General features: G+C 46.9%; 1 protein-coding gene across 1 annotated transcript in view; it reads left to right on the top strand.

Moving 5' to 3' along the window:
- Positions 1–12,858, top strand: part of ZDHHC5 (zinc finger DHHC-type palmitoyltransferase 5) — a 22,391-nt gene continuing 9,533 nt past the window's right edge. Inside the window, exons 1-3 of the mRNA XM_059070453.2 lie at positions 1–388; positions 3,455–4,643; positions 12,708–12,829. Coding sequence (XP_058926436.1) covers positions 4,540–4,643; positions 12,708–12,829 — 226 coding nt within the window. The 5' untranslated portion in view covers positions 1–388; positions 3,455–4,539. The remainder of the gene's footprint in view (positions 389–3,454; positions 4,644–12,707; positions 12,830–12,858) is intronic.

Genomic DNA, 12,858 nt, shown 5'->3' on the forward strand with positions numbered 1-12,858 from the left:
AGCCAATCAGGCCGCGAGGTCGCCGCGGTCGCCGGGGTGCGCGCGCACGCCCTAGAGCGGAGTTGGGGTGGGGGCTATGGGTGAATGGGAGAGTGAGCGGGGGCGGGCGCGGCGGCGCGAGCCGCATGAATGAGAGAAACGTGCCCCGCGCGAGATGTCGCGCGCGCCCGGGACAGGGAGCCAATGAGAACGCTGGGAGGGCTAGAGACCCGGCACTGAGGGCAACGGCCGCGCGCCGACTCGAAGACAAGCGTCGCTGGGCGGGAGCGCGCGGAGCGGGGCTGGCGTGGAGCGTGCGGGGGCCGCGCGCTGCCTCTCAGAGGCCGGACGGCGCTGCTGAGAGGCGGCGGCGACTACGACAGCAGCGGTAACGGGAACCGCGCCGTGGGTGAGTACTGGGGACACGGGTCCTCGCGGAACCGGAAGTGCCGGGCCAGGAAGGTGGGAGGGGAGAGTGACCTCTAGGGAAGGGGGACCAAGGAGGGGGAGGTGGAGGCCCCATTCCTACCCCGGGCCGGGTCATCCAACTGCGGCGGGACCCTTGGGCCCCGGAAACGGACGACGAGTAGAGGCCGGGGATCCACGGCTGCCGGGGCTCAGAACGGGTTAGTGTCGGGCCGCCGGGTCCTAGCTCGGGACACCGGTCCCTCCGCTGTCGGTGCCCAGCCGCCGCCCCTTCCGCCCCCGGCCCTGCGCCCCGAGGCTCAGCCGCCTCTCGCAGCCTGCTCCCGCAGCCCCAGTGGGCCCTGCTGCCGCGGATTCCGTCTTCTCTGTCTCGGCCAGCCGTGCCCCATAAGGTGTTTCTCAGTGCCCCGGCTCCGAGCTGGGGGCTGGGTGCTGTTCCCTCCCTGCGTTTCAGGTCCCCTCGCCCCATTCTTCTGATACTTATTTTGGCTCAAGCCTCATCCTGTTACCTGTTCTTTCGCATCCGTCCGCTTCCTCCCCTACCCCCACCAGCCGGGAGCTCCACGCTTTTAGTACTTTGTACTTTTTACAAGTGGGAACTCGAATATATTTGCCATTTTTTTACCTATAGGAGGAATCTGTTATGGGACAGGGCAGAAAGTGTTTTACCCACTTGGCCGCATGAAAACATTGAAATGAGAAGGAAGAAAGTGACAACGTTATGAAAGGAGGTGTAGGATCACTTATATGTTATACTCTAGACCGTTTTTCTGCCTTGGATTTTTCACTTACTGGTTAGTGCCATCTTGTCTAGGTTGACCTTATATTCGCATCTCTGTCCTTTTATCCCAGTATCCCTGTGTACTATATTAAATCTCTTCAGAATATTCATGATCACCCGTTCTTTAAATGCTTACAAGATTTATATTGCCATGTACTTTGGTACCTCGGTATAAGATGATAATACCCATATTAAACGTCTTTTTGACTCTTCAGCCAGTATCTTGACGTATGGATTATTCCATGAAACGTTGATAAGTGTGTTCAGATTTACTATATTATACTATTTTACCACTTTATTTCAACAAACAATACTTTTGCTCTCAGGCATGCTGCCATGTCCATTTACCCCTTTAAGGAGGTACTTGTATTAAACCTTTGTTAAAGCCTTGAAACCACATATTCTATAGTTTGTTTTATATATACATATTCTTGTTCCATAGATTAAGCCTGAAATGTGTCATACACATTCTTGTACACCTTTCTCATACTGGTGTGGATGCAGACTGCTGGCTCTGATGAACCACACTCACCCTGCAGTCTCATCCCTACTACTCACAGTACATCCTTCTGATAAGCCTGGTGCATCTTTATTATACCCAATACATTCTTAGGTTTTGTCTTGTCATTTCTAATGCATATCCCCTAAACATCTGAGACACTGATATCTTGTTTCCCAGTATCGTACTCCCTAGATGCCGTGGCCTTTTATGACTCTGAATTACTTTGGCAGTATTAGCCCATGTGACTTTTCTCTTGTCAGAAAATATAATCTGAAATAATATATGGTGTTTAAATGATATCCTACCCTAGATAAAATATAAGCGGTGCAATTTTCCATCTTCTCTAATCTTTGGGGTTTTGAGGGGGCAAGTTTACTTTAATAGTACTGCCTGTAAAGCAAGGATTTGCTTCTCATTGGTAACAAAGTTACTTAAGTCTAAATTCAGGAAGGTGGGCTTTGATTCCTGTAGGAATCAATCTATTCGAATAATGCTGTTTGGCCCTCTAAAACTTTTTTTTTTGAGAGAGAGAGAATGAATGAATCTTGAAGGAAGGCGCCTTAGCCTTTCATGCCACAGAAAAGAGAGGAAGTGCTAAATTCCAGGGTACATTCATATTTCACTGTTCAAAACTTCTGGTATTTTAATTTCAGCCTTTGGAATTAAGGAAGCTATTACTCCTCTTAGGTGGAAAGAGCCCTTAAGTAAAATTTTTGGTCTGCAGATTCCAAGTTATCGTCACTGAGCAGGTAGTGTAGTGGATGAGAAAGAGGTAGAAAGGGTTTGTGTCGGCAAAGGGGCCTGTGAACTCCTGGGTTCTGAACCTGACTGCTCAAGTCATTCAGTGGAATGGCCTCAGGCATTCTCTAGCCTTCAATTTTACCGAGTGGGATAAGGAACTGTGTCACCAGATAATGAGTTAAATGCTTTGCGATCACTAGATGAAAAGCAGAAGAGCATCATCGTATAAAATCCAAAGTGCTAATGTTATTTTGCTACTGCCATCAACAGAAATAATTGTTATTTTTAATCATATCAGGGAAGGTGGGGCTCACTTGACTTCCTAATAGGCCAATGTAGGAATAAAAAACTGTTGAATTGGGAAGAAGACCAGCCCCCCCCCCACCCCCCCACCCCCCGCCTCTTGTTGACTCAGCTTCTCATAGAGGGCATCTCACCTTTCAGTGCAGGGACATTTCTCATCCAGGTCCTTTCATGAGTTATTTCAGAAGACCAGAAATTCAGCTTTTGCTTCTTTAAGGTTATAACTAAAAAGTATAGAAGGGTAAGAGTGAGAGAGACATACACAGAAAGGAAATGAGACTGTCCTAATTTTGTCCTACTTTTTTCTTTTTTCATTGTAGCAATAAATATTCTCTTTGTTCAAAGACGAGTCTCTTTTCTAGGACTGCCGTTCACTGCTGTGCCTTTGTTTGTTTTTAGATTTTGATATTCTTGGTATTTGTTACTGCCCATATGTGTCAGGTGAGATGGGCCCCATCTGTGTCAAGAGCTAGTTCTTTGATGACCCTAGGCCAGCTGAAGCCATGTTTTTCTTTTTTCAATATGAAGAGGACTTAGAAGAGCGAAGAATTCTGAACCCATTGTCCTCCCAATTCACAGTCCTTTCCCACATACACATAGTGAAGTAGAAAATCATCTTTCTTTCAAAAGGCACTTTTTAACAGAGTAGCTTGTGGGGTTTTAGCCTTGCTGGTCTTAAGAAATGCCATCAAAAAATTTCTCTGATATTTGTTTTTCTCCAGGTGAGGCACTGTAACACAGTTGAACTCTGCATCCAGAAAGCCCAAGATTGAAGAAGAAAGATCAGAGACGTTGACTAACCTGGAAACAGGGACCTCTTTGGAACTTTGCTTTCCTCCACAGTAGCTTTTAAGAGTATCATCGAGTGGAATTGATTTCTTCATCTTATTTTGCTTATTGGGAAGAACATGGCTTCGGGGATTATACGTTTCCCTTTAGTTTTTCATGAACTCCATCGGAAAAGGAGCCCTTAAAGCGTTTGGGAGCAACGAGAGACTGAAGACAGGCAAGCTTGCGTGCTCTCTCTCGCTCTGATTTCCCTCCCCCTTCAAAGAAAAGGATTTACAACTCAACCTTGTAACAGCTGCTGCCCAGCTTTAACCATCAAGAGAAAGTAAATAAAATTAAACCACCATTGCCAGACCACAAGCCCTGAAGTCAAGGTGTGGGAGTGGTGGCATTGAGAAAACTGCCTGAAAGGGACAAAGACTGCAGTAAAAACGGCTTCTCTTTAAAGCTGGAAGGGGCGCCAGGTTCCTTCTTGGATTGAAATAGAAACACCTTTTAGGTGCTGCTCACATTTTGTAGAAGTGTGGTAGTCGTGGAGGTTCTGTAGTATCTCCCCCGAAGAATTTTTCCTTGCTTGAAGTGTTCCGTCCTACCCTGATATCCTCCCCTTCTTCCCTTTTGAAGACTCGCCTCCCTCCATGAGCTGCTCCTTGACCTGTCTGGCTGCCCGTGTTCTCTACCTGCGGCCACTTTCAGGTGTACAGCCTGCTGTTTGTCTCCGGTTTTTAAACTGTACCAGCTGTGTTTCTTAGTCTCTCCTTCTGCCTTGTTCTGGGGAGGTGGTTATTCATCATTTGGAATCACCTTTCCCCCTCCCATGTGCTTTCCTTCATTTGAGATCTTTTGACCTTTGGTTTTATTTGGGAGGGGGAAGGGTGATAATTCTAAATTTTCTGCTTCCCTGGTGTCCTTCTGTACTCTTCTGGCTGTTGTCTCCCTCATCCCATTTTCTTGTCTGTTCTGCCGCTGTGTGGGCCTGGGCTATGCGGCAGGGCAGATCTTCCATCAGAGCTCCAACATGCCCGCGGAGTCTGGAAAGAGATTCAAACCCAGCAAGTATGTTCCAGTCTCGGCGGCCGCCATCTTCTTAGTGGGAGCTACGACCCTCTTCTTTGCCTTTACGTGAGTTTTCTCCCAGTGGTGGTATGCTTGGGGGTGGGGGAGCTCCATGGGAGGCGAGGGGGTATTTTTCCTCTTGAGTTTGGCTACTTACTTGCAAAGGCAAGTGACTGGGAGAGTTTGAGGTCTGATACAGGTAAATCCAGATCCCAGAGATGCGGCAACAAGAGTAAGAACAGGCCTACCCTCTGGACCTTGTTAGGAATTTTACTCGGCTGACTCCTCTACTTTCCCCTGCCTCCCTTCCTTTGAAATCACAGATGTCTTCATCTTTTCCTACCCAGTTTCATCGTTAGATGATTCTGCACTAGGAAGGAAATGGGAGGGAATCACCAGAGAGTCTTGAAGCAGCCTAAGCAGTCAGTTCTGTGAGAGAACTGGACTAGATGAAAGGTTTTTCAAAAAGTAGTGGCCTTTCCCCAGGGTATCTGAAGCTTAGATTTGAGACTGGGCGACTGGGAGCACTGGAGAATTTCAGAATTGATCTCGAAGGGGTGCCAGTGAGATGGTTTTGGCTCTTAGTGTTACTCACATGGGTTTCTCTGTTCTTAAGAGCCGAAGGCTGGAGAAGTGAAGGCCACTGGGAAAGGGCAAGTTTTATTTAGGAAGAGAGTTCTAGAAGGCTTCCTTTACGTTAGTTCCTGCTGAAGGGAATGACAGTCATTTCTCCCATTCCCTGGTCCTATTAGGAAAAACAGTTGGTGTCGAAAGATTTCCCACTTAGGATATTCAGCCTTTGTTCATCTGCTTGTTACTGGAGGAGACGTGAGTGATTTACATCTTTTTCCTTTTCCCTGGTATTTCAGCTGTTGATTACCTGGCAAGCGTCTTTGCCCTTACCTGTTTATAAATTAACAAGTACCAGGCTTCTGAGCCTTAAACTGTTGAGTCATTGAGTTAGTGTTCCGGTTGTAGCTCTTGGAACAATCAGAGCATGCTAGATTTTCTGGGGAGTTCACTTTGCTGTGATTCAGGCTCAGACCTAATGGTGGGGTGCTGTTTAGAGCCCGTGTGAGGTTGCTGGCAAGAGGAAGAGAATGAATTGGCGTGGTAGGGAATAAAAGCAGTTTGGAGTCATTGAAGGATGAATGAGCAGGAGTTGCTGGGTATAGGCAGAAATTAAATCTGAGATAGGAGGGAAGGGGCACCCGCCACCTCCACCCAGACGGAGCTGCTGGTGCCAGAAGGAATTCTAAAAACTATGGGTCGTTTGGCCAAAAGAGTAATAATGCAAAAGTAAAGTAAATATGATGTTTTCCTATTTAGTTCTTAAACAGGGAAAGAATGAATCTATTACCTAAGGCATGGCCATCATCCTGCTTCCCACCTCTTCCTCTGAAGAGTAGAAGTCATCGATTCTTTGGCCCCCAGCTCTTCAGCCTGAGCGTACCTGTTGAAACCCTCAAGGATTCCACTCCTACCCATAAGGAGGAGCGAGTCTTCAGTGTCAGACTTGTTTTGGTTTCTGCTCTTATGACCACTAAGTGGAACCAGCATTTTAACCAAGGGACATTTATATGGGATCTTTGTATCTTTGTAGCTGTTGTGGTGCTGTGTCGGGAGGGATAAGTACAACACCAATTTGACACCCTTAGACCTGTTTAATTGGGGAGGGTCTGTTTTCCTTTAAGAGGCAAAGCCTTCCGGAAGTTAGGAAATTTGGGGAACTGGTTAAGTGGTTTCTCTTTCAACCCATCCGCTCTTGAGTTTGGACAAGCAGAAACCTTGTTCTTAATTTGTTAGTCTGGAAGCATGGAAGTGTTTGGCTGGTTATACCAGTTTTGCCACAAAAGGTTGTCCTGACATAGACATTTTCTCAACTGATAGTTGAAGCTATTTAACCTACTTCCCCGTTGCCTGATGCTAGAAGAGTAGGGGGCCCTCCTTCTTCCATGGTCTCTCAGCCCTAGGACAAAGAATTTTGGAGGACAGTATTGACTCCTATTTGGAATTACTGCCTCTAACCCAAAGTTAGAAGAGCCTTAAGTCTTAGCTGGAGTTCTCCCTGGCAGTTCCCTCAGGACACGTTTCTGGGCTGTCTTTTCCTCCCTAGGCTTTCCCCTGTCCACTTTGGGGGGACATAAATACCCTGTTTATCTTACCTAGCTCTTGGTACCTCTGAAATTCCCATCTCTTCCTCGCCATCTGACCATAGCAGTTCCTCTGCAAGTATACACCTGGGCTGAGGTACCACTGTTCTCCAGAACTGTTCTGTCCCTTTTGATGTTCAGTTCTATGTTTAAAACCATATACCACCTAAAAAAGAATTACTGGTTTCAAGTAGAGACAAGAGGAAGGCTCTTTTTGAAGCAGCTCCTATTTGGGGCCTTAAATCTGTAGCTACTTCGTCATCCTCCTGCTCTCTTCACTAGGCTACAACTGTGTGTTCTTCTGTCAGTATAAACCCCAGGTGAGAATTACTTGGGGACCTATAGGACTGGGAGTGGGAGGAAGAGCCCTTTCAGGTGGCAGACATAATTAGTGGAGGCATGTGGGCGTCCACTAGTTAGGAACAATTTACCCTCCGTGTTTGGTTGTCAAGTAGGGAAGGCTTTGAGCAGAAATTATGAGTTGGGTTTCGTCATCAGAAACAATGGTGATCCTCTTCTGCCCCAGAGAGGCTCGAGTACAACAGTTGAGGCCTCCCCCTTTGACCCCGTCCCTCTCATTTATAGGATTTGTCCAGTACTAAAACTAGGCAGGAGTTATTGGGGAACCTGTGTTAATTCTTTTCTCTTCACTATTTGGGAAGGAGAGTGTCTGCTAAAGCAACCCTCCTGGTCCCCATCAGGTAATAGACACTGCATTTAAGATAACGGGCCTGGACCCTCATCTGGCTTACTTTAGTCTCCTTTTGTGATTGGCAGTGGGGCAGTGCCAGGTGAGAGGAATAAGCACTGTTTGGGGCAGGCTGATTTTGGTAAAGTCTGTTAACCTTTGTGGACCCCTTTCTTCTGTGTATCATGAGGAAGTTGGCCTAGAGCAGTTTACTTAAGCAATATGACCTTTTTAAATTTTCAAATGAGATCTTTTGGGGGAACCCCAGTATTTAAAATGTCAGAGTAGGGCTGCTCTGGTTCAAGTGAGGCTGGTGCATAGAGGCCCAGACAATGGGTATCTCCTCTTTGCCTTCCTGGGGACCCCTGAGACCTTCTTAGGGCTCCTGGCAATACCATGTGAAATAAATCGCAGAATTGTATCCCCAAAAGTCTCCTTGAGCTGTGAGTTAAGTCACCTAGTTTCCATATATCTGTTTCTAAAACTGATGAGGTGGGGACTTCCCTGGTGGTCCAGTGGTTAAGACTGTGCCTTCCAATGCAGGGGGTGCGGGTTTGATCCCTGGTTGGGGAGCTAAGATCCCACATGCCTCGCGACCAAAAAACTAAAACGTAAAATAGAAGCAATATTGTAACAAATTCAATAAAGACTTTAAAAATGGTCCACATCAAAAAAAAAAAATCTTAAAATAAAATAAAATTGATGGGGAGGACATGGGGGTGATGCTCTGTGGGAAGGATAAGTCAGGGTTGTCCGGAAATCCATGATGGTCTTTCCAGTGTCCCATCCATGAAAGAGCTTTCTCCGTTACAGTTTCTGCCTCTGTCCCCTCTCAAGCATTTTATCCACAGAGTTGGGCAACCTCAGTGACTCTCCCTTCTGGCCCTTTTTTTCATGACTGCAGAGGTGCTAGCACCGGATTTGAGTGGGAACAGCCTCGTGATTTAGGGCATTAATTGAGCGGTGGTTGTTCTTTTCTTTCCCACGTTGTTTCCTCACCCAGGAATAAGCACCCAAGTCCTATATCTTGTACCCAGCTGCTTGAAAGTCTGGTAAGACAGGACAAATCAAGTCTTTTACGAGAAATTTACCCACTAGAAGGGGAGAGATTGTTTTCCTGTGGAATCTTGAGGATCCCCAGGGGCAAGAAGTGGGATATTCATTCTAGCCTTTGCCTCACCACCGAAGAACACTAGTCACAGTGTTCATACACATAGTCAAAGTATGTGCTAGGCGTGGGAGGAATGCAGAGACCTGTTCTTTAGGAGCGAAGTGCCTCTGTTGTTAAATGTTCTTGAATCTAGTAGTTCAGAGGAGAGGAAGTGGAGTTAGGGATGAAGGTGGAGCTGGAATGATAATTGATGATGATGGAGATAGTTAATAATGTATTTTTTGGGGTTTCTTCTATCCCACGAATGCTCAGTGTTAAACCAGCTGGTTTAAGAAGAATTCTAGGCTCATTTCAGACACTGTCTCCTTCATTCTTGTACCTGTGTTAGGTAGCTGACCTAACAGGCTTGGAAAGTTCCCTGTGAATTGCCTAAGGCTACAATAGCAAAGCATTGGTCAAAACAGGGTTAAAATCCAAAGCTTCTTGACTCCTACTTTATTTTTCTTACCGGGAACTTATCCATTTTTTATAATGGGCAGAGTTAGAGAGGGCTAGGAAACAGATTTGCAGGAGTGTGGGTATTGAAACACACTCTCCCGATTTTATGTGGCCTTGAAAACAGGAGTGCTAAAGGGATGGGCAGAAGCGCCTGTTCTCCCTGGGCTGGTGTCGGTTTGGGAGTCTCACCCGAGAGTCAGCCAGCCTTCTGGGCTGCGGCCGCGCCCTCTGCTTCGGAGCTCTGTGATTACCGCCCTCGGCTAAGGACGAGAGCCCCGCAGCGCCTCAGCTCAGCCCTCCTCTCCGTCCATCAGAGGCAACAGATTCAGATGGGCCCCTTGGGGTGGCCACTTAGGAATCTGGCACAGTACTGTAGCGACAGCAAGCCTTTCTCGGAGCCAAGCAGAACGTGGGCTACAGCGGGAGCAGGCTTTGATCTCACGGGCCTCTCCTTGGTGGGATGTTCCCTCAGAGTGCTCAGGTCGGAAGCAATGGTCTTTGACTTGAATTTAGGAGCAGCTGTTGCCTGTGAAGTTGAGTTATTTGCATTATTTCCAGATACTGCCACTGTGAGGGTAGGCTTTATTTTGGCAGCACATATCGGAACTTGATTCTAGAGTTACACACTTCAGCTGGGATGGGTTGATATCAAGAAGGTTGTAGGGGTAAAGTTCATTATCCAGGGGCAGGTCATTGGCAGGCTGTCCAAGAAATGGAGTGATTTGCTTTGTTTGGAAATGCAGAAACTGGAGAAAGAGTGGGGTCAGAAAGACTGACATCTGGGCCTGCGAGGGGGCTGATGTCTCATCCTCACTCACCTTAGTTTCCCTCAGAGATGGAGGTACCCTTATTTTTTCAGAAGCTCAAGAGGCCACGTAGCCAATTCTAGGAATGAGACATTTAAATCACGGACACCTCAGTGTTCTAAGGATTTCATTTATTTTTCCTTTCTAATTTTCTTCCCAGGCTGTAGGAGTCAAGTGAGTCACCCTTTCTCCTCTTCCCTGGGTGGAAATTGAAGTGACAGCTAAGTGCTAGGGAGGTGCTCTGACCTGGATGACTGGTTTTCAGTTTCTCTTCCTCCCTCTTAAGGAGCCTAGGAGGTCAGGCTTTGGGTGGGGCTGTGTAAAGACTCTTGCCTTCTTGCTTGTATTCCACCCCAAACCCTGCCAAGGTATGGGGACATCTTTTTTGAATGAAAGAACCCCCAGAGGAAGAGGCTTCCATAGGAGACTTCGGTAGAATAAAACTAGAGCTGTGACTGAAGGTCTCTTTTTTCCTTGAAATCACTGCCTGCGCGCTCGCTTCATTATTTTGTCTCCCAATTATGTACTGACCCATAAAGAGAAGCAGAGTTAATTGATAATTACTATTTTAAAAGCCTGGCACGTCATAAATATTTACTTAAATTTTTTTTTTTAATGAATGGCTAAATGGAATTTGAATAAATAGATGGTGCTGGTAAAGACTTGTGAGATGCTTTGTGACAATCAGTTTTACCTCTTATCATTAGGTTTTCATTGAGGAGCTCAGTTGTTTTGAATTGTCCTGAATCACTATTCAGGGCTGTGCTTTTTATTTTTTAAAATTTATTTATTTTTGGCTGCACTGTGTCTTCGTGGCTGCGTGTGGGCTTTTTCTAGTTGTGGCGAGCAGGGGCTACTCTTTGCTGCAGTGCACGGGCTTCTCATTGTGGTGGCCTCTCCTGCTGTGGAGCACGGGCTCTAGGCGCGTGGGCTGTAGAGCACAGGCTCAGTAGTTGTGGCGCACAGGCTTAGTTGCTCTGCGGCATGTGGGATCTTCCCGGACCAGGGCTCAAACCCGTGTCTCCTGAATTGGCAGGTGGATTCTTAGCCACTGCATCACCAGGGAAGCCCTGTGCTTTTTATTTTGATGGAGGCAGATCACCTTTCGACAGAATCCAGGACTGCTGTGGATTAATTCTCTGGAGTCATTTGCTGTCTTGTTCTCCTGGCCCCTTCTTCCTTTCCTTCAGTGAACTCTTCCTTTCCTTCCGCTGGTCTAGATAAAGGGAACAAGGACAGATGCTGGCCTCATTCTGGAGATTAAGTTCTCAGCCACAAAGCAGATTAGGGTATTTAGCCACTGTCTTGTTATGGGAAGTTCTTCCTGAGCTGAGACAGGAGAGAGGGTGTTTGATACCACTGACCAAGCAAGCGGCACATCAGATGTTCTTTTGACACTTCCAGCTCCCAGGAACCATCTTCAGAGAAAGGGAGAGCTCTTGCAGCATTCCTGAGACATATATCCCGACAGAAACTGAGCTTAATCCTGGACTAGGTCACTATTTTGTCAAGGAAAAGTTACCTAAAGCATATCTCTTGATTTGAACCCTGTGGAATATTGGATATGTGTGGCCAGTTTCTTTTTCCTGCAGGATTTGGGGCTGCTTTGGTCTGATATCTTCCCTTTTTTTTCTCCTACACTCTTCTGCTTCATTTATTCATCTCAGGGTCTAGTCCTGTGTCTTGGTATCCTTCCTTACCTGTGAGTGGTTTCCTTTTCTTTACCTTGAGAACTAGCCTCTAGTTGAATAAAATTCTCAGGAATATCTGATGTATAATGTATCTGGAGAGACTTTAGGCAGTTGAGAGTAGTTCAGAGCCAGCTGGGAGGAGGGAAGAGAAGCCAGAGAGGCAGGTGGTGTCCAATGCTTTGGGTGAATGTGCAGGTCAGTGGGGCATGGCTGGGGTCCAGAAGCCTCAGGCTGTTCCAGAGAAGGGAATGCAGCTGGTGTCAGTTACATACTTAGTCCCTAGCTCTTGTGCCTGGTTAAAAGGAGGTAAGGACAGAGGCCAAAACATGTGGAAAGATCCACGAGGTAAGAATGAATTTGAAGAACACAGACTTTAGCGCAAAGGGTTATGAGTTTTGTACCTTGATCAAAAATGAGTATTTATTTATTTATTTTGGGCTGCATTGGGTCTTTGTAGCTGCGCGCTGGCTTCCTCTGGTTGCGGCGAGCGGGGTCTACTCTTCGTTGTGGTGCACGGGCTTCTCATTGCGGTGGCTTCTCTAGTTGCGGAGCACGGGCTCTAGGCACGCGGGCTTCAGTAGTTGTGGTGCGTGGGCTCAGTAGTTGCAGCTTGCGGGCCCCAGAGCGGGCGGGCTTCAGTAGTTGTGGTGTGTGGGCTCTGGAGCTCAGGCTTAGTAGTTGTGGCGCACGGGCTTAGTTGCTCCACGGCATGTGGGATCTTCCCAGACCAGGGATCGAAGCTGACTGTCCCCTGCATTGGCAGGCGGATTTTTAACCACTGGACCACCAGGGAAGTCCTAACATGAGTATTTCTGTGGGAAACTAGACCCACTTGTTGGGAAGGATAAAGATAATTTGAGACTTCAAAGGTGAACCACACAAGATTTATATATAGGTATGGGGACTGAATCTTTTTTTAAAATATTTATTTATTTATTTGGTTGTACTGGGTCTTTAGTTGCAGCTTGCCGGCTCCTTAGTTGTGGCATGCGAACTCTCAGTTGCTGCATCCATGTGGGATCTAGTTCCCTGACCAGGGTTTGAACCTGGGCCCCCTGCAATGGGAGTGTGGAGTCTTAACCACTGCTCCACCAGGGAAGTCCCTGAATCTTTATAGATTTTTTTATGTGGTTGGTGTCAAAGTGTTAGAGGCAGCCCCTCATTTTCTTTATTATCTGTGCAGCTGTCCAGGACTAAGCCTCTATGTGTCACCTGCAGTGCCCATCTACAATGCGATTGTTTTTCTCTTTGTGCTGGCCAACTTCAGCATGGCCACCTTCATGGACCCAGGGATTTTCCCTCGAGGTAAGATCTCCCTCCTCTCTCCTGGAAAT

Source organism: Kogia breviceps, chromosome 7 (genome assembly GCF_026419965.1).
Source record: "Kogia breviceps isolate mKogBre1 chromosome 7, mKogBre1 haplotype 1, whole genome shotgun sequence".
NCBI classification, from domain to species: Eukaryota; Metazoa; Chordata; class Mammalia; order Artiodactyla; family Physeteridae; genus Kogia; species Kogia breviceps.